The sequence below is a fragment of the Clarias gariepinus genome, chromosome 11 (genome assembly GCF_024256425.1).
Source record: "Clarias gariepinus isolate MV-2021 ecotype Netherlands chromosome 11, CGAR_prim_01v2, whole genome shotgun sequence".
Lineage (NCBI taxonomy): Eukaryota > Metazoa > Chordata > Actinopteri > Siluriformes > Clariidae > Clarias > Clarias gariepinus.
Window position 1 is genome coordinate 14235068 of NC_071110.1, and position 22387 is coordinate 14257454.

General features: G+C 36.8%; 1 protein-coding gene across 1 annotated transcript; it reads left to right on the forward strand.

Annotated features, from left to right (window-relative positions):
• Positions 1 to 9840: 9840 nt before the first annotated feature.
• On the forward strand, positions 9841 to 20597 carry nars2 (asparaginyl-tRNA synthetase 2, mitochondrial). The gene is made up of 14 exons (XM_053507966.1): positions 9841 to 10217; positions 11591 to 11700; positions 11831 to 11951; positions 12101 to 12241; positions 12346 to 12426; positions 14822 to 14925; positions 15277 to 15409; positions 15686 to 15784; positions 15888 to 15925; positions 18509 to 18575; positions 18682 to 18819; positions 19361 to 19458; positions 20184 to 20210; positions 20297 to 20597. The coding sequence occupies exons 1-14, from the start codon at positions 10056 to 10058 to the stop codon at positions 20439 to 20441; spliced, it is 1464 nt and encodes a 487-aa protein (XP_053363941.1). The 5' UTR covers positions 9841 to 10055; the 3' UTR covers positions 20442 to 20597.
• Positions 20598 to 22387: the final 1790 nt, after the last annotated feature.

Sequence of the window (22387 nt, forward strand, 5' to 3'; positions counted from 1 at the left end):
CTTGCATGGAGTTTGCATGATCTCTTCGTGCTTGGGTCCTCTGGGTACTCTGGTTTCTTCCCACAGTCCAAAGACATGCAGAGTAGGCTAATTGGTGTTCCCAAATTGCCGTAGTGTGTGAATGAACATGTGAGTGTGTGTAAGTGTGCGTGTGCCCTGTAATAGATTTCCAACCTGTCCAGGGTGCCAGGGCGTACCCTGTCTCCTGGGATAGGCTCCTGGCCCCTCGCAACCCTGTATACAGTAGTATATTGAGATATAGAGATATACAGTATTATTGCTCCTCAATAATGTAAATATGTTGGCGTATATCCCTGACCATGACAATGAGTATAAAGGCTTAAATGCCTCTAATGAATTTTAAAAAGGGAATGACAGTAAAGAAATTCTAAGCGACAGTCTGTTATTTTTTTTTTAAGGCATCAAGTACTGAGCGAGATAATACAATCTGACACACAACTATAGCGACAATTATTTTAAGTTAACTAACTGATCTGTGTGGGGGATTACAAATCTTACAGAAAATGGCTTGCTATTTCTTACAGAACAAAATGTACAAACAAAAATAACCTTTAAAGCAAACCATGTTATGTAACTAACATGGCTAACAAGTAATGGTAAACCCTTTATAAAGATGCTAGAGATAAAGAACTAACATGTTTTTGTAGAACCCATGTACTTCTTAAGAAATGCAACACTCTTGTCCAGTGCCATAACACCTGTCATATGTCATCATATTACAAAATCTATGCCAGAGACTACCACTCACCACCATTAGTAAGCCGCCAGGACTGATCAATTACTGATATGCACGTGAAGACAAATCATTATCTCATTACCGCATTTGATGTCCACTATGACATGGTTATGCTGTTGGGTTATTAATCTTATATTGCATGAATCTGTTGTCTCCAGCATTCTAAAAAAATGTATAACCAGACTGTTTTTTGCAGGCATCGCCACGAGAGAGAGAGAGAGGGGGGGGCATTCTATGATATTGGAAACCTTTTAGGATAAAGTAAGGGACATCTCAGAGGATGGTAAGTGTAGTCAGTCCTGCTGTCTCTCATTGGAGAATTCAGTCTTCCACAAAACAACATTGGAATTGATATTTGGCTTCTTAAGTACTGCTACCAAGATGTTGGCTGGCTCCTGAAGGATTTGTGCAGCTAAGCTCATGAAACTTTAAGCAATGACAGTTCCATAAGATCAATAGTGAGAACAAATCCTGATAGCTTTCCCCGGCTCTTCGTCCTTCCTCACCAGTCTAGATTCAAACATGAAATGTTTATTCCAGTCTCTCAGCAGATGTCTCCTATATAGCAATTATTTTAAAAGTGGGTGGACATGCTGTCTTTAGCTTGAAAGTATTTAAAACTACAGTCTGACATTATGATTCTCAGCCACCATAAATAGACATTTAGTCAAAATAAAAATAACAACAACAACAACAAGAAAAACAACAACAAATTAGCAACAACAACAAAAACGTATGGTATTAACGATTTGCTAACATAATATAACTTGCTATTTATTATCTGGTGCACCTTTTTGAGTATGGGAGAGTAGAGGATTTCTACCAATATAGTTTTAAGTATAGTTATACATATAGACTTTGAACTAGCCTGGGTTAATTAAAAAATTTTCTTGTTCTCAATTATGGTTCATGAAATCTAAACTATTATTTTACTACTAGTAAAATTAGTGATATTGTAAAAGTTTATGGGTAATGATACATTTAAATTACTATTTTAAATTATTGATTATAAAAAATATATTATTATTATTATTATTATTATTATTATTAATAATAAAAAATAATAATAACAATAATAATATAAAAATAATAATAATAATAATAATAAATAGGCTGAAGATTAAAAGGAGAAGTGAAGCCAGTTTCATATGCTGTACCTTTAATAAGAATGTGGTCCAGATGATCTAAGCAAGGTCCTAGGTTCAAACCCCAGCGCCACTGTTATACCCTTGAGCTAGGTACTGTAGCAATATACTGTATAATGGGGAAAAAAAAATTGGTGCCAAATGCCATAGATCTAACTACAGCAGGACCCATGCAATACTGTTTAGTAAGTTTCATCATTATATAGTTTTCAGATTTTTATACATTTATACTAATTCACTTTAACCTAAATTAGTGACAATGGTCATTGTTTCAAAGCAACTTTACGGAATCATAAAAAAATTATGGAAATGGGGATGAAATATGTTAGAAAATATGTATAAATTTAAATGATCAGATGGTCCCTAATGAGCGAGCCGAGGGCGACAGTGGCAAAGAAAAACTCCCTGAGATGGCAATAGGAAAAAAACGTGGAAGGAGCCAGACTCAACAAGGAACCCATCTTTATTTAGGTAATAACAGATAGCAGGGATTGTTTCGCAGTGTGTTAGACAGCTGAAAGTACAATATAACAGAAGATGTGTCTAAGTTAATAAGGGGTCCAGTTTGTTATTGGAGGCTGAGATACAAAACTGTAGGAAATTCCAGTCCTGAACTATTAAGAGACTGCAGTCTCAAGTCCTCAAAGAACAGCCATCTGCATCATGGTAAAGTTGGAACTGTCCCCAGTCACCACACGCATCCCAAGCAGACCACACGGGCATCCATGCGATGAGATCTTCAACCAGGCACAGAGTTAGACAGGTCAAGAGAGCAGAAAGGGTCTGGATCACTGACAGCTCAGGAGCGGCATGTGTAGCTCAACAGAGAGAAAGAGAGAGAGAGAGAGAGAGAGAGAGAGAGAGAGAGAGAGAATAACTAAAAGGGAGTCATGAAACACAGACATGAGGGCTCCCTGGGAAGTAAAGCAACCAGTCGCTCCACCGTCAACAAACCTGAGTGATCAATGAGGGTGGAGAAAGACAACATTCAAACATACAGTACTAGTTCATAGTTCACCATAATACTCTACGTCCATGAGTCCCCCAGATCCCTTATCCAAGAAAAATTTATTCAATCTAATAAATCTATCTACAATGGGATTTTATCCTAGAATTAAACGTACAGACTGTGTCTGACATTAATGAAAAAAGGCAATAAAAGGTACAGAACAGTAAGAAAATCCCATTGTAATAAAGCTATGGAAGATACACATGTGTGTGTGTGCATGTGTTTAAATATGGGCATGGTTTTATATTTTAATGGGAACTACTCACTAAATCACTCACTCATTCACTCATCCTCTATTCTGCTTTATTCTGTATTCAGGGTTGAGGTGGCCGAAGCCTATCCCAGGAGACTTAGGGCACGGGCCGGGTACACCCTGGACAGGGTGCCAATCCATCGCAGGGCACATACACATACACTCACTCACACACTATGAGCAATTTGGGAACACCAATTAGCCTAATCTGCAGGTCCTTGGAGTGTGGGAAGAAACCGGAGTACCCAGAGGAAAACTAATAGGAACTAAATATTCCATAATAATAGAATTACTTAATTCTACTGCCATAGAATTATAGGCAGTGTGTGTGTGTGTGTGTGAGTTGATTAAGTTCATCCTATTGTGAGCCATGAAGTCGTGATTAGTTGGTTTAATAGTCTATTGATGTTATAATGTGATGTGTGCATATAAAAACACTATGACTGAATAAATGTATTAGGTCTGACAGATCAAAAGCTAAAAGGCTTGATTATTATTTTTTTTAATTCATGCAAGTCAGTATGTGCTGGGTGTTCTCAGCTACTGGCACACTTAGACACCATACTTTCAGTACGCATTAAATTGCCCTTGCTTAAAAATAGAGACGGTGGAAAAGTCATCATTGCCTCACCATAAAGCTACTCACTCCTTTTGCACATAGCAGGAAGCCTGGAACTTATTAAAAGGACTTTATAAGGAGAATACTCTGAAGTCAGATTCTACATGAAGTGGTTCTTTGAGAGTTGCCTAGTTTTAGACATGGGCTTGAACTCCGTGGACTCATCTCCTGAAATTACAGCACTTTATTGGCCTCATCAGAGCTAAACGAAGCGTGCTGGCCAAAATCGATGCTCCTCCTGAGACTGCAGAGGGATTGATGATAGTCCCCATGAATAAAGAGTCAATACAATGTGTATCGTTGGACAGGCAGAAGGTGAGGCCCATTCTGCCCTTAGAGAAAGGATTTGGAAGCCCACGTCTTTTAAAACAAGATCCTTGTTGGTGTTGGCTAATCACCTATTGACTTAGGGCAAAGATAGAGAAGCAAATAAGGACAACCAAAGCTGCTATTCAAATTCAGACAGTATCAATGGCTGGAAATCAGTATATCCCTGTTATTGTTTAAGTTTGTGATTATTTTCATCTGAATATAAGAATAATAACTGTAAATGATACATGCCTACTGTAGATTTATATGTATGTATATTTACGTATTCTGTAAGTACATATTGCATTTAAAAAAATACAAATCCTAATTGTGTTTCTTAAAAAATTTCTATTTCTAGTTTCTATTTTTAGTTCTATTTTTCCTAGTTAAATTTTATTTTATTTATTTTATTTTTTTATTTAAATTTTCTATCGTATTTCTTTTATTTATATTTATTACTATTATAAGCTTTAATTCTTTTTTTTAAGGTCACTGGCGGTCGTGTAAGCATTTTACTACATTTCGTACTGTGTATGACTGTGTATGTGACAAATAAAATTTGAATTTGAAAAGTGAAGCTTTCATATTCTAGATTCATTCATTTTCTATATCACTTATTCTGTACTGGGTCGTGGGGGCCTTTAGGTACGAGGCAGGACACACAATGAATAAGAGGCCAATCCATTCCAGGGCACAAACACACACTACAGACAATTTTGGAATGCCAATTAGCCTAATCTGCATGTCTTTGGACTGTCGTAGAACCCCAACCAAGCGTGAGAATCGAACCTTGACCCTGCAGGGTGACAGTGCCAACCACTAAGCCACCGTGCCGCCCTATTCTAGATTCATTAAACGTAAAGTGAATAATTTCAAGGTTTTTTATTTTATTTTATTTTTATTTTTTTCATTTTGATGATTACGGCTCAAAGCTCATAAAAATAAAAATCCAGTATCTCATCATATTTTAATATTCCCTGGGATCAATAAAAAAAGTATGTACAACACAGACAGGTTCAAATTCTAAAAATAATGATGTTTATGCACTACAGTTGGTCAGCGCTCTTTTAGCACAAATTATTGCATCAATGAAGCATGGCACAGGGGCCGTCAACCTGAGGTGCCTGTTTAATTTTTCCCAGTCTAATTTTTTTTGTCTTGATAATAGGAAATTACAATTGTAACTCATTTCCTGAAGACGTTTGCGTCTTACGTCTTGATGCGCTGACTCCAGTCTCATCCAGTCCTTGTGAAGCTCTGCCGGGTTCTTAATTGGGCTTTGATTGACAATCATCTTTAGTCGTCATTGTTGCTTGTGAACATTTTTTTTTACCACACTTTCACCATCCACCCTTTCACCAACTTTTTATGAATATGCTTTGATATAGCACTCTGCAAACAGTCAGCCCTTCTAGTGATGACCTTCTCTGGCTTACTCTTCTTGTGGAGGGTGTCGATGATCGTTTTCTGGCCAACTGTCTAGTCAACCAGAAGTGTTGAATTTTGTCACACAAAAAAATGATCATGAGAAACATGAGTAATACAAAAACTTCAGTTTATAGCATCATCAGCCTCCTCCTCTCTCACTTTTAGTTTTAAATATCTGGATGATATACGCATCAACCAATCACGTGTCCATCAGTCTTCACTGAAAGGGTTGTAACATTACAGTAATAGTGGACACAACCATCTCACATCTCTTCTACACAAATCAGTCTTGTGTCTTTTTAAGGTTTGGAATGTTATTTCTCTGCTTCATCACTACTGTATCCAACATAGTTTGGTTAAGTATATAACATGGTGTTCAAACAACATCCAAATCGCATAACGTCAGATTCTATAGAATGTATTGTAGTCATTAAGCAACACATACCTGTCGTTCATTACTGCTGGAGTGACTGCAATAGCAGTAACGAAGTGTAAACATCTTTTTTTGGTTCCAACATTTTCCAAAATCCTATTGAGTGAATTCAAACCACTGACAGCAGCTGTTGTGTTGCACAGTCAATATATTCGCTTCACTGATCAAGTGACAGAAAGGAGTGATGCGATTGGTTCATCATGAAGTGCCTGCTTTGGCCTGAAAAATCAGGTGGATACGTGTTGTATTTTGCCCGAAATGTGAAAGGTTACAGCTTCTAAAGGTTATATAAAATATCACTCAAAAAGTTTGGACACTTTTTCTAATTCCATGGTCTTTCCTGTTTATTTAATTTCTTATTTTTTATATTCTGAGGCTGGTAACTCTAAATGAACTTCTCCTCATTTAGCAAAGGTAGGTTTTGTTCTTGTATATACACCATATCAGTTGTTATTTTAAGACATGTAGATCTTCTGAAAGAGTTTTTGCAAGAACAGTACTGTCAAGTGTATTTGCAAAATCCTTCAAACACCATGATGAAACTGGCTCTCGTTGAAACCATCACAGGAAAGCATGAAAATTTAACAGCAGAAATCACAGTTATGTTTAATAATGAAGAGCATTTCCACAGACAATGTGATGAGAACTTAGCATTGGGACTTAAAAGCTCTGTAGCCCAAAGATTGGACTTTGGCGCAATGGTGAAAGGTCACGTCATCTGATGAGTCCAGATTCACCCTATTCCAAAGTGATGGGCACGTCAGGGTAAGAAGAGAAGTTCACCAGGTAATTAACTCATCATGCATAATGTCAACTGTACAAGCTTCTGGAGGCTGTGTTATGATCTGGGGTTACTGGATGATTCATTTTGTCAGGTCAGGGCTCATTAATGGTATGTGATGTACATTCAGGTACTGAATGACCAGGTTATTACTTCTATGTATTTTTCTTTTTTATGACACAACCATACTGTATTCCTAAACTTAAATTGTGAAAAAGTGGTTCTGGGTGCATGAGGAATCATTTTCAGATACGAACTGGCCAACACATTGCGGACTGTAATCAAAGCTAAAGGTAAAAAAAAATAAATTAAAAAAATCAAATTTTATTTGTCACATACACAGTCATACACTGTACGATATGCAGTGAAATGCTTATACGACCGCCGGTGACCTTAAAATATAGAATATAGGAATATGGGGGGGAAATATATATATATAAAAATTTCATATAATCAAATATTATTCTTATTATTATTATTATTATTATATTAATAATAATAATAATAATAATAATAATAATAATATACAATATTATTATTCAATAGAATCAAATCTTGAATTATAAAACATTTGGGCCAGACAAAACATTAAAATGACAGAGTGCTGGTGAACCGGCTACATGGTTATGGTTGCCCAAGTCTGATTGATGTGTGTGGAAAGCGAAGGTTTGCTTGTCTAGTCCGATCCCACTGAAGATCTACTGTAGGACCAAAAGTAAATTCTGGCTATGAGAAAGGCGATAGAACAGTGCATTGCAGCTGGCCGTGTATGGAGCCGTGTAGCTGCAGAGCAGTCAGAGTGCCCATGCTGAACCCTGTTGACCACCAAAAACAAATACATATCAGCATAGAGCACTGGGAGACAGTTGCCTGGTCTGTATCTGTTTTCACTAAAGCAGTAATGCACACAGTATACAGTGCATGATCTATTTAGAGGCAGAATTGTGCAATAGCAGTTATATATGATTTATACATGATTGCTTTGTTTAAAAAATATTTTAAATATTAAGTAATTTTGGTCAATACAAAGCAATTTATCACCCAACATAGTGAACACTGGTGGTAATTAATGAAAACTGAAAGCATGTTACAACCATACGACAGCATGCTCAACTAGCTTTTGTTTATTATAAGCTAGAGAAGGATTTTAAGCTTTTAAGCAAATCATTTAAAAGCAGAACACATGCATGTGCGGCATGTGATATACATCTGCTAGTCGTGCCATCACGTCATGGTCTATTAACAACAAATATTCCTGATGCAGTATGCCTGATGCAGATAATACAAAGCAAGACTGCTTGTAAGAAGACTGCTGGCATCGAAAGTGGTAAGATCAGGTCTGTGGAGACACTGTACATACATTAATAATACATTGGTAAAAGATGCTGAGTTGATAAATAAGTCATTAAATACTCTACATCTGTCGGATGGCTGATGCAGGGTGAGGAATAACATAGGTTGTGTGGAGCTACTGCGCCACCATGTGGGCATAAATGCTTTCCTGATTATTAACAAGGGTTTATAGACAATATCATGTGGAAAATATTAATATATTAAATATGATCTTCTTCTTCTTTGTCTTTTGGCTGTTCCCTTTCAGGGGTCGCCACAGTGAATCATCTGCCTCCTTCTAATCCTATCCACTGCATCCTCTTCTCTCACACCAACTAACTTCATGTCCTCTCTCACTCCATCCATAAATCTCCTCTTTGGTCTTCCTCTAGACCTCCTGCCTGGCAGTTCAAACCTCAGCATCCTTCTACCGATATATTTACAATCTCTCCTCTGAACATGTCCAAACCACCTCAATCTAGCCTCTCTGACTTTATCTCCAAAACATCTAACGTGGGTTGTCCCTCTGATGAACTCATTCTTGATCCTATCTATCCTTGTCACTCCCAAAGTGTAATAACAATAATAATAATAATAATAATAATAATAATAATAACAATAATATCGGAATAATAACTACAGCTGCCACAACAACAAAAGCAACAACAACTAGTGTGCTGTTAGAAATGACCAGTCCCAGAAAGGTCCCAGTCCCCCCCCCAAGAAAATGTAATAAAGGTGTAAAAAAAAAAAAAATAATTTGGTTTGCAAATAACATAAAATCATTTTTAAACCACAATGCTACTGAATTTTAAAATTTGCCATAACCACGTAAATTCAAATTTGATTGGTCAAAAAATTATATTCATTTTTGTTGCATTTTTGCAGCTTTGATAATAGTGCCTTGTGTGCCATAGAGTGTAAGTCCAATCACAAGTAATGTGTTTGTCCGACTATGTTATTGGATCTATAATACCAACTCAGTCTCAGAGACTCATAGATTGTGACCAGGCTACATCAGCTGAAGATTACAATTAACACTAGTTTTTTTTATTTTTATTTAAGCTTTCTGTACAGACAATTATGTATGTATGTATGCATGTATGTATGTATGTATCGATGGAAGGCATCTCAACGCTTAATACTCTGGACAGCTGTTTATAACCTGTAAAATGTTATTTTTAACAGAAACTATTTTTCCTCTTAGATGTTCCAGAGCAATTAATATACAGTTATTATAGAGAGTTAAAATGTCAAATGAAATGTTAGTTAACAAACAAATTGGCTTTTGATTGTAATCTCTGGCTGCACTTCAGGATTTGCTGTTATTGCCAAATTAATGAACTAGGTAACAGTGATAACCCACACCATTTACTTAATTATTTTCTTACAGCAGCACTGTGTGTGATTTTTGCACCATCCTGCATAAAGACTGTTAGGTTTGGAAATCCCATGAGAGCAGTATTCTCTGAAAATACTTAAGCCAGGCCACCCAGAACCCATTCTAGTGTTTAATGTGAACATTAACTTTATTGTGCAGCTCCGACATGATTGGCTAATTGCAAGAATAAGCAGAAAGTGTGAAGTGTGTGTGTGTTTTTTTTATTCACATAAAAGTCTTAACTCTGGCTGTTAGAAAGGAAGAACCTGCCAGTACTGTTAAAATACATTTCCCAGAACTCATAGCACTCAATGATTGGCTAAGCAAAGTCACGTGGATGCGTCGAGCCAATAGAATCAGGCCTTTCCAGGAAGTTGATTCGCTATCAGGAAGCGCGCTTGGAGCAGCGTGAATGTCATAACATTCAGCAGAGTGCTTTGCACTTACAGGAGTTTTATTTATTGCGTTGTAATTTAAACAATTATTCAATTTAATCCCCCTACCTTTTACTCGCATTTTTATCAACTGACGTAAATAGCAAGAGCCGTATTTAAGGTGGAAAGAAAAGTGAAGCGCAGGCTCCGCTCGAGCGCTTCTCCTCCGCACTAATGGCAGCTGCAGTGAAAGCGTTAGTGGGGAGTTCACTGGTCACATCACGGCTCTGTGGCTGTGTCACCTTCAGTAAACGACTCTACTGCAAATCAGCAAAGAGAGTTAGGGTGCACGATGCCCTTAAGAGCACAGAGACAGGCTCAACCGTCAGAATACAGGTATGATCTAAACAGACTTGAGATCTTTATCATGTTGATCAGGGGGTGTCAAAACTTTCGCATAGAGGCTCCTCTTTAACTATATATTATTTTTCAATTAGCTGTCATTTACAGTAATTATTAGAGATTAGAAGTACAAATTTAGAGTTAAGTAATACATCACTTGGGACACTTCAGCACATTCTCATCACCCTCACTCATCTTTTATATCGCTTGATCCTGTATTCAGGGACGCAGGGACCTGGAGACTATCCCAGGAGGCTTAGGGCTTAATGCAGGTTACACCCTGGACAGGGTACACACACTCATTTACACACTACAGGCCATTTGGGAACGGCAATTAGCCATACCTGCATAATCTTTGGACTGTGGGAGGAGACCAGAGTACCCGGAGGAAACCCATGCACACAGAGACGTGAATCGAGCCTGGCCAGGAATCGAACCTACATCCTCGGGGTGCAAGGCGACAGTGCTAAACACTACACCACCGTGCTGCCTCACGGCATGCTGTTATTGGAAAATAATTAACTAGGTACAAATTGGGCAGCAAGTTGGCATAGTGGTTAGCACTGTCACCTTGCTTTTCCAGGGTCCAGGTCCAATTCCTGCCCCGGGTCTGTGTGAATGGAGTTTTAATGTTCTCATGGGTTTCCTCCAACACTTTAAATGGATGTGAATGTTGCCTGGAGGTTCTACCATGGTCATAAAATAAGAATAAATACAATGGTCACCATTGGCCATCACCGTCCCTAGTTGGACTACAAAGGTTCCGAGATGGATGGATGTCCAAAAGTATGTTAGCTACAGATTAATTAGATAAAAGTTTTTTAATTCCCTAAATTTAGATACAGGTTGGCAATATTTTAAAAGCAGCTTTAATGATTATTAAGTTGATGAGTACATTAAATGCATTTGAGTCAAGTTGGAGTCAATATCTTCTAGTCAAATGACCTGATAACCGTAATATCTTTACAATTACTATGTATTAATGACCTATAAGTCGTGACTTGTACAATTCCAATCTCAGGTTTGTGTGCGTGTTCTCCTCATGCCTGGTGGGTTTCCTCCAACAGTCCGAACATGTACATTAGCTAAATTGGTGTTCCTAAATTATCCATAGTGTGTGAGTGTGTGTGTGTGATTGTGTTGCGATGGATTGGCACCCTCTCCAGGGTGTATTCTTCCTGGTGCCCATGGCCCCCATGACCATGTACACAGGATAAAGCGATGATATAAAAGATAAATGAATGAATGAATGCAGACGTGCACAAATTTTATAAACCAAACTTTGTGGATCTCTGAACTGATCTTAAATATTGGTAAGTTTATCATTTTTTTGATAATAACCTGCACTGGGCAATGTGATTCCTCAGGGATGGATACGCTCTGTTCGATCACAGAAGCACAATCTCTTTCTACATATGAGTGATGGAAGTTCCCTGCAGCCTCTTCAAGTAGTCGCCAGCTCAGACCTCAACGCCAGGTGATGGTTCTACCTTCATATAACATGAAATATGGTTTTGGTGTATGTTTGTTGATTTGTTTAATTGCTTAATTCCATAAAGGGAGCCCTTTATTTAACATGTTTATATGTTTTTTTTTTCCAAATTAAGAGATCTCAGCTTTGGCTGTGCTGTCGATGTTACTGGAAACTTAAAAAAGAGTCCAAGCAAAAAACAGAATGTGGAATTACATGCTAGTCGCATTGATGTGGTTGGAGAATGTAATCCTGTGGTAAATTTTCTTTCTTATTATTTAACCTATTTCATTTATTTATTTTAAGGTTGAAATGCTTAGAATAAATATACCTTTACTGTAGCTGTTGAACCAGAAAGTCAGCAATTACATATCAGCACCATATTTCAGCTTAATTATTTTTTTAGGATTTTCCATTCAAGATTAAGGGCCACCATTCGCTCGAGTACATTAGACAATTTCCTCACCTGAGATGCCGTACAAATGCCTTCAGTGCGTTGCTCAGGATACGCAGCCAAGCAACTGACGCCATTCACTCTTTTTTCAGGGTAATGTTGAATTTGTCTCATTACTGTAATGCATTTCATGTCATTTCATGGTATTTTATCTTATATTTAAACTACACGTGTCTAATAAGTGCAGATCTTTACAGGATAACAACTTTGTGCAAATTCACACACCGGTGATTACATCTAATGACTGTGAGGGAGCAGGAGAACTCTTTCAAGTAGAAGTAAGTCTCTTTTTTTCCCCCTTCAAATTGAAGTGTGGAGTTTAATTATTTTAATTATCAGGAATTTGATATTTGTTTCTCTGTTAAAAAAAAATCACACAAAGGAGAATATTAGTCAGTATGTTAAGGGTGACTAAGGTATGGCAAGGATGTTTTCTGATTTAAAACAGATCAGCCCCACACTAATACCACCGCAAGGTAACTTGAATCACATTGATTATCAGTAAACTGGTGACAGGATCATGGGCACCCATCTATACATGAGTGGGCAAAAGGCCTGCCCATCTTGTTCGATCCCACAGAAATGCCAATGTAGCACAAATTGCTGAAAAAAATGACAATGTCTTGTTGTGCATCCAAATTCCTTATAACCTAATCTGATCAAGCATCCATAGAATGTGACGGACAAGTCATGTCCATGGAGGCCCTATCAGGCAACCTACAGCACTCAAAGTATCCACTGGTAACATACCGATGACGGACAGCATGGCACACCTTCAGATGTCTTGGGGGTCGTGCTTCGGGTGGACAGAGCTCCTCCATTGGCACAAGGGGAACATACAGAATATTGAGAATAATGTTTAATGTTATGACTGATCAAGGTCCAGTCAAGTACATTTTCATTTGTAGCCTGTGTAAAGCTTCTGCCATTTTTAAGCTATATTATTAATGACAGAAGTAAATAAATTAGTCCATTGAATGTCAGCAGTGACATATGACTACAGATTTGGGCAACATACTCCCAAACAAAGTGAAGGTGAGTTGAGATACTGTACTCCACTTACGCTTCAGGATGCTAGCTAATGATTTTTTCTAGTAGCCCAGTTTGTTGAAAGTCGACAACATGCACTCATCCAGCAGCTCATTTAAATTTCATTTGATATAATAATTAATTTGTTTCTAAAACTCACAGATTATTTTAAAACAGTTTGGTCTGGCAAACCCTGTGAATAACTATTGTGCTTGCTGCTCCTCCCCAGTAAATCATTGTGAACATGGGGTAGAGCACTGTCTGCCCCATGGGCTTTTATTATTGCTCTTTGCAGTGTCTATGTTTGACCTGTAGGTTATAGTGCAGTAATACATAGCTCTATGGATCTAAGTAGGACCGTGAGCTATGTGTCATTAATCTCTATATGAATTGAATGATTATTTAGCCTGTTGTTAAGTCATTTGTGTAAATGCAAATTTTAGAAGAAGCCTTTATCACATACTGTAAACATTACAGCACAGTGAACTTTTTTTCTTCATATCTCAATTTGTTATAAAGAGTGTAGAGTCAGCCAGGACACAGCGTCCCTGCAGCAAACAGAATTAAGGGCCTTGGACATCGTTGCGTTGTGGTAAAGCTAGGGCTTGGACTTTTGAGCTTCCTATTAATGACCTAGGGTCGTGATTTGCTGGGTTTCCACTGCGCCTAATGCTACAAGGGCTAGAATTTACACAACAGTATTTAAACACATTGCAAAAGTTACAGAACTTAAATGACAGTCTGATTGTGACAGCAAATTATAAGCTTTATTATTTAAAGCTAATTATTATTAATCCAACATGCTGTATTTATCTCTGGCCAGTGTTATAATTTATACATACACTAAAATGCCAAAGTCCCATTTTGGCCAAATTTACCTTACCATGTGTTTAGTAAAGTAATAAATTAAATAAGATATTTGAAAAGCACATTATAAGCAGAACCAGTTTTGCTAATTTGAATTTAAACTGCTACATTGAAAACAGAATTTGGGGATTTAATCAAAAGAAGAAAGAAAGATGATCATCTGAAGGTCACAGTAAACAGCACAAAAACCTGCGTAATCCTTAGTTTCCTCTCAGCTTCTACGTGAATTAAAAACCACTGTGGCTTTTCCTTTTGAGCCATCTGTCTAACATAACAATGAATCTGTCCTTCTTGATGAATAGTCCAATTTCCTTCAAGGAACTAATCAAACTGTGAAGGGCAGCCTTATGACCTTTAGGCTGTACCATGAAGAAAAAAATATATCTCAATTACTACTAGATACAGTACTGTGCAAAAGTCTTGCTTATACTGTACCTCTTACCCTTCATTTCTTAATATTAAATTTAAATTTACAGTAGATGTTTTGAATGAATAAAATGCTTGAATGATTTATAGATCGTCGTGTGGCTTAACAAACAGAGAAAACATTTATTCTGTATTTTATTAGGTACAGGGACTAGACTGAGTCAACAAAGTCTTTTAGGAAGCATGGACAACTATTCCTCAAGACTGCATTAAAATTACAAGAATGTCAACAAAAAAAAGAAATAAGGGGTGGCACAAGACCTTTTCACAGTATTGTATATCTGCTCCTTATTCACGCTATAACTTTAGCTTTACTATAGTCATTGTTGAATATTTTTCTTCTCCTGAAAGCCTGCAGGTAATGAATGGAACTTGGATGAAGAGAATCCCCATTTTTTCTCTGTGCCTGCATACCTAACTGTATCAGGACAGCTGCACCTGGAAGCGATGTCAGGGTAAGAACTATTAGACCTTAAACTTTAGTGAAATATTTTCACCCAGAGAGAGAGCCTTGTATTTATCATCTAACTATTACAGTTTGGCCTTTGTCAAAGTTTCTTAGGTCCTTAGACTTGCCCATATTTCTTGCTTCTGACACGTCAGCGCCAAGAACTGTTTACTTGCTCCCTTGTATATCCTACCCCTTGATGGGTTCAGTTTTAATGACACTATTAACAATGTGATCATTTGTCTTTATATGTTTTACTAAAAATGTGAAAAAGTTTGTTAAGTGGTGTTTATTAATGAGGCATGAGGGTGCTAAATGCTTCCTATTATGCTGTTTAATTTGCTTTTGCTTTCTGTAGGGCTTTTCCTGCTGTTTACACATTTGGACCAACTTTTCGAGCGGAGAATTCCCAGACCAGGAGACACTTGGCTGAGTTTTATATGGTTGAAGCAGAAATCGCATTCACCAAGTCATTGAAGGACCTCATGGAGGTCAGATACTAAACCTTACTGACCTCCTGAATAAACCACACCATGATGACACACATGGCTAAATGTCTAAAACACCTACTCAGAAAAGTTAACAGCTTATTAATCAGGGTTTGACTGGCAGTTGTGGCCTTTGGGTTTGAATATTCTTCTAATACTATTTTTATGTGGTCTCTTTGTGAATTTCCTGCAAAAGCAGAATGATTGTGCGTTATGTGAGTTTGTCATTAAAAACAAGTCTTGTACAGCATTCATTGTGTGTTACTTACTGTTTCTTAGGTTATGGAAAGTCTGTTCAAAACAACCACAGCCCATCTGCTCTCTCATTGTGCAGAGGATATGGAATTATTTCATAAATACATCTCACCCGGATATATGGTAAGATTGAAAAATTCATTCGGATCACGTACACATTTTGAAAAATGACCTCCTCAAAGCCACAATCATATTCGTGTGACAGAAATATTTGTCTTATTTCCAGGAACAAGTGGACCTCATGATGAAAAGAAACTTCAATGTGTATGTATTATTTTTTTTTCCTAGTTGTATTTGGTGCTATTAGCTATCAAGTAGTGTCATCATGGTGATGTATTGGTTAGCACTGTGGGCTTTCAACTCCAGAGTCCGCATTCAATTCCCACCTCAGGGTCTGTGTGCATGGATTTTACATGTTTTCCCTGTTCTTGTTTCCTCCATCTGCTGTTGTTTTCCTCCCACATACAGTCTAGGCTAATTGTCATTTCCAAATTGCCCGTAGTGTGTGAGTAAATGTTTGTGTGCCCTGCGATTGATTGAATGCGTACCCTACCTTGTGCCCAGCCTTCAAAATTTGCATGACTCTGTAAAACGTAAGCAGTACAGGAATTGAGTGAATGAGAGCTATTAATGTCACTCAAAATGCTCTGCCCAATTTTTAAATCATACAGACTTTGTTTCACTCTGTATTAGCAACAGAGTATGCCGTATTCTACTTCAGCTAAACATCTGTCATCACCAATATCTAAGGATCTTTATCATTTGAATCTGCTGCATAAAGTGCACTTTAATACACTGCAGTCGCCTTAAAGGCATCTAAGATTATTTATGGGTCAGTCAGCAGAACTAAGAGCTGTAGATGATTATTTAAGTGTTATTTAAGCATAGCATGCCATCAAGGATCCTTTCTAGTCAGGGTCACCAGCGGTATATATAATGTATATAAACATTACTTGTGCATAAAAACAAGCTCTAAAAGTGTCTGCAATTTTCCTCATGCAATCTGCTATTAGAATTCAGGAGAAAAAAAAAGAAAAGTAGTAATGTGTGCATCATCACACAGACTGGTCAAAGATATGGCTGGGGGAGCAGTTATAACAGGAACAGTTTCAGTGACTGTATGCTATAGCTCATTTGTGTTTAATACAGTTTATTCTCAGTTGCTTTGGAGCATTTCTCAAATCATCCTTAACATTTTGCAAAACTGTAAGTGCAGTTCTCAAAACAATTAGTACAAACAGCACCACAAAATAGATTACCTGCAAAAGCCAGTAACTTGCTTAAAATAGTTAAATTATTTAAAAATAAATATGTATGTAAATAATATTGAGCATGTCAGTGCCATCAGAGTGCCATCTTTTCTCATGCAGGTTAGGCTTATTGGTGTTCCCAAATTGTGTGTGCGATTGTATGTGAACTGCAATGGACAAGCACCCCAACCAGGGTGTACCCTGACTAGTTTCCCAAGTACACTGGTATAGGCTCCAGGCCTCCTTATACCAGTACTTATACCACTGTACAGCACAAAGAATTAAAAAAAAAATGTAACCATGGGAAACACTCCACAGGCAGAACTGTACATTAAAGGGAATTACATGTACAGTGCACCTCCTGACTTTCCTGTCTGTCTGGAATGACCTCTCCATCCTTTACAGGCGTCTGCTGTGGCGTCTTCTCGTGCTACATACATGGCAGCCAGATATTTTAGAGAATGGGTTCATCGTTAGTTGAGCAGGCAGTTTTACATAATCATTTGCGTGAATGTATGAAAACATTTGCAATATGTTCAAAAGAGTTAGAAATAGCTAGATTAGATGATGTGAAGTTTCTACAAGTTGTTTTGAGATAGTTATTTCTAGTTCTAATTTGATAAATGAACCTAAGTGACTGAGAACAACTGTATTGACTGTAGATTTTAGGAAGCATTTATCATCCCTGTGAATGAGCTGCTATTGTACTATAACAATAAACCTGTCATTAATATAGACTTATCGTTGACGATATATTCAAATATTGAGATGTACACTGTGTAAATGTCTTTCTGCACCCCTGAGTAAATGGGTTACATGATTTTATTTGGCATTTAATCCATTTAGCACAAACAAGGCTAAAGTAAGTTTTAAAATGCATCTGCAAGTTTTACTCCATTCTTCACCTGACTGTGTGTAATTCTGCTGGAGTTTGTATTTTTTTGTGATTCAGTTTGTGTTTCAAACAATTTCTTAAGTTTAATATGGCATTAAAGCTCTGTTATTTTTCATGCTTGTCAAAGGCAATCAGTTATGCTGGTTGAACAAGTCACAATTGTAGTTAGCCCTGTGAGCTCTAATGTTGTCATCCTGGAATATGGGAGTGTAATGATTGTGTTTAGATTGGAAAAAATGCAACGAGCAACAACGGATCTGCTTTTACACTAGTTACTGTATATTCATTCATGTGTGCAGTCAATTGACATGTACAAGAAAGAGCTGCGGTAGTAAGTCAGAGTGAGTGACTCAGTTTTATCCAGGGAACATTTATGAAAAGACTCAAATACTCAATTGAGTAACACACAGGTACAGTACACTGTTTTTGGAGCAAAGTATTCAAGAGCAGACAGAAGAAAAGCATGTTTTTAAAGGATACAAGGTTTTTTCACGACTACATTACAAGCTGTTTTTGATTCCAGGTAGTTATGTTCGTTGAAAACGGTTTCCTTTCTCCAGATGGGAAACTTTATACAGATGTACAGTATATCTATTTTATTTGTGTATCTTATATGAGATTTTTGTACTATTAATTCACAACAATATTTACAGATTTATTTTTATTCTGATTCATCCCAGGGATTTGCCTTGTGTTTTGCAGAATTTCCTATACAGAGGCGATTGACGTTTTAAACCGTAGTTTAGAGCAGTTTACCTTCAAACCAGAGGCAAGTGATTTTCATCAACTTATCAAATCATATGTGTATTTTTCTCCAAGATTCCAGATTCGATATAGTGCATGTTTGTTTCTCTGTTTCTCTCACTTCACTGTAGTGGGGCTGTGATCTTCAAACAGAGCATGAGAAGTACATAGTGCAGCATTGTGGGAATGTCCCAGTCTTCGTGACGGATTATCCATATGAGCTTAAACCTTTCTATGCCAGAGACAATCAAGACCAGCCTCAGCACACAGTAAGAATAACCACAGGGACTGTGTATACATGTTAGCCAGACTTTGATTAAAATCCCAAGAATGTCCCACCCACACACACATCCACACCCACACTGTTTTTTTTTTTTTTTAGAAGTTTTTTTTTTTGTGTGTGCTTTCTGAACAGATCCAAAAGAAAATACTTTTTTTCCAGAAAAAAAAAAAACTATTTTCTTTTGTCTCAGCAACAGCTGTCTTGGGTTCTGTGATAATTGTGCCTGGTATAGTTTTGTCGATTGGAGTGAAGTGAATCTCATTTTTGGCATTCAGTGTACAGTACATTAGGATTGGTTGGAGTGTACAGTAATAAACATGCATCACAAACATGATAAATAAATCTGCACATTTAAAAAGTTTCTCATCTTCATTATAATAAAAGTGGATCTCATGTCCTGACTGACTAAACTCACACAACACATTTATTCATTTATTTATTTAACTGTGTGTGTGTGGTCCTTTATGTTTTGTTTGACATTATTTTTTTTTTATTTCCTTAATTGTCGATGGTTTTGTTTTGGCCAGGCAGCTGCAGTAGATCTCTTGGTGCCTGGTGTGGGGGAGCTGTGTGGAGGTTCTCTCAGAGAAGAAAGGCTAGAGCTTTTAAGGACTCGGCTCGCACAGTAAGAATATCTTTCTCACTGTTGCACCAGTGCTGTACTTTGTGGTCAACTATGTGCATCAGATCAGCTCAAGTATTATTGGCACCTCTGATGACAATGACCGAAAGTGAACTTACAAAACACATGCAGTTAGGGATCTTTTGATCTTAAACATATAAAAGTATTTTACTTTGTCGTTGTGAAATATTATATGTAGTACGGTGAGGAGGGGGGCTAAGGATTTTAATTCATTTAAAGAAGAGTGCCTAAAAACAAGGATGAATTGTGGATGTTAAACATGTTTAAACTCCATGACCGTCTGTTTATTTAACTATTTTTGTATTGACTTTGTTTTGAGCTTCTGTTTTGAAACTCTTTCTGGCTCTTGATTATGTTCTTAGTGATATTAAATTGGAAATGTTCCAGTGTAAACCATCAAGTTTATGGGTCTTTTTTCTTTTTTTTTTTTTATTTATTTTTTTAAACATTTGCATTTTATTTAAAATGTAATTTAGGGGTTGCAATAATAAAGGTTTAAGAACATAATTTAACTTGTATTCATTTTTTTCCACACAATAAATTTAACCCATTATAATGGGGAGTGCTAGTAATTTCAGAGCTGATTCTCTGTGAGTTATGTCAAACTGACTAATCTCTAGTTGCTTTTCATTGTTGCAGTATTAATATTAACAGTATGTGTGGGCTACTGTAGTACTCACTGTAACCTTTATTATTTGTTTCTTTAGGGCTGGATTAGATAACACATATGCATGGTAGGTTTACAATCATGTTTTCGAGTTTATTGTTTTCCAACTGCATAAAAGGTTTGTCCACTCACTCTGTCTCCTCCTTTTCTCAGGTATCTTCAGCTAAGAGAGTTCGGCTCAGTGCCTCATGGTGGTTTTGGGATGGGCTTCGAGAGGTACCTGCAGTGTGTACTGGGAATTGACAACATCAAGGATACTATTCCGTTCGCAAGGTTTTCACGCTCCTGTGTTTTATAAAGCAGCCTGGTATAAAATTATAATAAACTAAAAGAAAGCACTTTGTATTGTTTCATATGTTTTAGCAAAGCAACTGCTTTTGCACGATGGTACTGGAGAATTGCTCGTTAATACACAGAAACAGATGGTAACGACAGTAAATTACTCCAGAATACATTAAGAGTCCTGGTCGTTCATTTTAATGAGAATTCCTTGACAAATGCTTCCTTTGTACCATAAATACCTTCTGCTGTAAAATTAATTCTGTCATGAAAAATAGAAAGTAGAAAACATGGGAAAGTGAGTTAAGATCTTGATCCCAGAGTCTCTTTCGTAATACAGCAGTGTGCAATTGACATGCAAAGCACTTGCAAATGTGTACAGATCACCACGATTTGCCAAACTTGAGCATCAATGATTTGTAAGTGCTGTATTTAAAAGGCTTTTTGAGAATTCATTTTAATTTGAAGTCCTGCCCATACATTTTTCTCTTCAGTTTTGAACATATTGTAGTTATATTTTAATGCATCGATTCCTTTTTGTGCAGTATTTTTGTAATTTGTTGGCTTTATAAGAGCACAGCTATCAAATTTATCATAGAAAATGGTATAACAAGATAACAAAATGAATTTACAGTTTACTCGACTGCACTGTCAGAAAATCCAGATTAACAATAATTAATAATGATTAGTCACGCTTATTCACCGTATACTTGGAATTTAGTCTCTAATTAGCTGGTTTACCCTTGCTGAACACTAGATGGCAGCTCTTTCTAATAGACAGCTGCATTAACAGTTGATTTAGAGACTGATTGTTTATTAATACGTAGTAATAAATACTTGTTTTTCAGTTTGTAGTCCATATGTTGTTTAGCTACATCCATCTGTGCACACATTATTCTCTTTCTTGCTCTCTCTCTTAAAAGCTACTTAATTAATCTGGTCTAAAGTAAATTTTTCTTAATCTGGTCTAGAGTAAATTTTTCTTAATCAAAAAATAACCTTTTCTCTGCCATTTTAATAGAGAGATATTTTAAACGTGCTGTTAGCTAGGCTTTTTCATGTTTTTTATTTTTTTTACTTTCAGCACAACACCTCCTGAAACACAAATTTTACTGCCAAACACACACATGCCACAACTGTTTAGTTTTGGATGGTCTAGACGCTGATTTATTATGTTCATACACATCTATAAGGGGCATTCAAGACAAACCCGGACTGGGTTGAAAATTCCTGTGACAATCACAGAAGTGCACAGACAATGCAATAAAACATTTAAATAGTGCAAACATTTTAAAGAAGTCTTTCTACTTGTGAATGATGATCCCAGCTCCAGTTGTTCCCATGAACATTCAGGAAGTGGAACGTCTGATTCTTGAAAATCGACAGATAGGTTGTCTCACCAACTTGGGGAAGAGACACATCTTTCTGAGAATTGTACACTTACACTTGCTTACAAACACCATTTATTGCTACATCACCCCTGTAAAGTAATGACCTCACTCATTTTTACATGTTTGGGACATTAATGGAGTTTTTGGGAGGCCAGTGTTTTTGGCCTGAAGCAGGCAGTCTAATCATGGCTCCGGTGTTCAGACAAAACTTTACACCTTGATTGTACCCAAGCGCTAGTGAAATGCTGGGTTAAGTGCATTAGTGTAGCAGGGGATTATGTAAGGTATTAAATCCCGGTTTTTGTCATTTCTGCTTCGTCCACAAGCTACCAATTGCCAAAATACATGCTGAGCTGGTCAAACTGGTAGAACATCTTTGCTCGCTGGTGCATTGCTATTTAGTGTTCTTATTAACTGATAAATAATTATTTAATGAACTGATAAATACTTTTTTAAATATCATTATTAAGCAGTAATTGTTAATACTGTATTATTAACAATTATGAACAGTTAATAGTATTAAGTAGTTACATTGCTACTAAAGCAATATAGATAATGAGTGAGTAAACTGATA

Excerpts from the sequence above, each read along its gene's own strand:
- nars2 (XM_053507966.1), top strand. The coding sequence starts at position 10,056 with ATGGCAGCTGCAGTGAAAGCGTTAGTGGGGAGTTCACTGGTCACATCA. Across the intron at positions 15,785-15,887 it reads ACATCTCACCCGGATATATG|GAACAAGTGGACCTCATGAT; the intron begins GTAAGATTGAAA and ends TCTTATTTCCAG. Across the intron at positions 18,576-18,681 it reads AGTTTACCTTCAAACCAGAG|TGGGGCTGTGATCTTCAAAC; the intron begins GCAAGTGATTTT and ends ACTTCACTGTAG.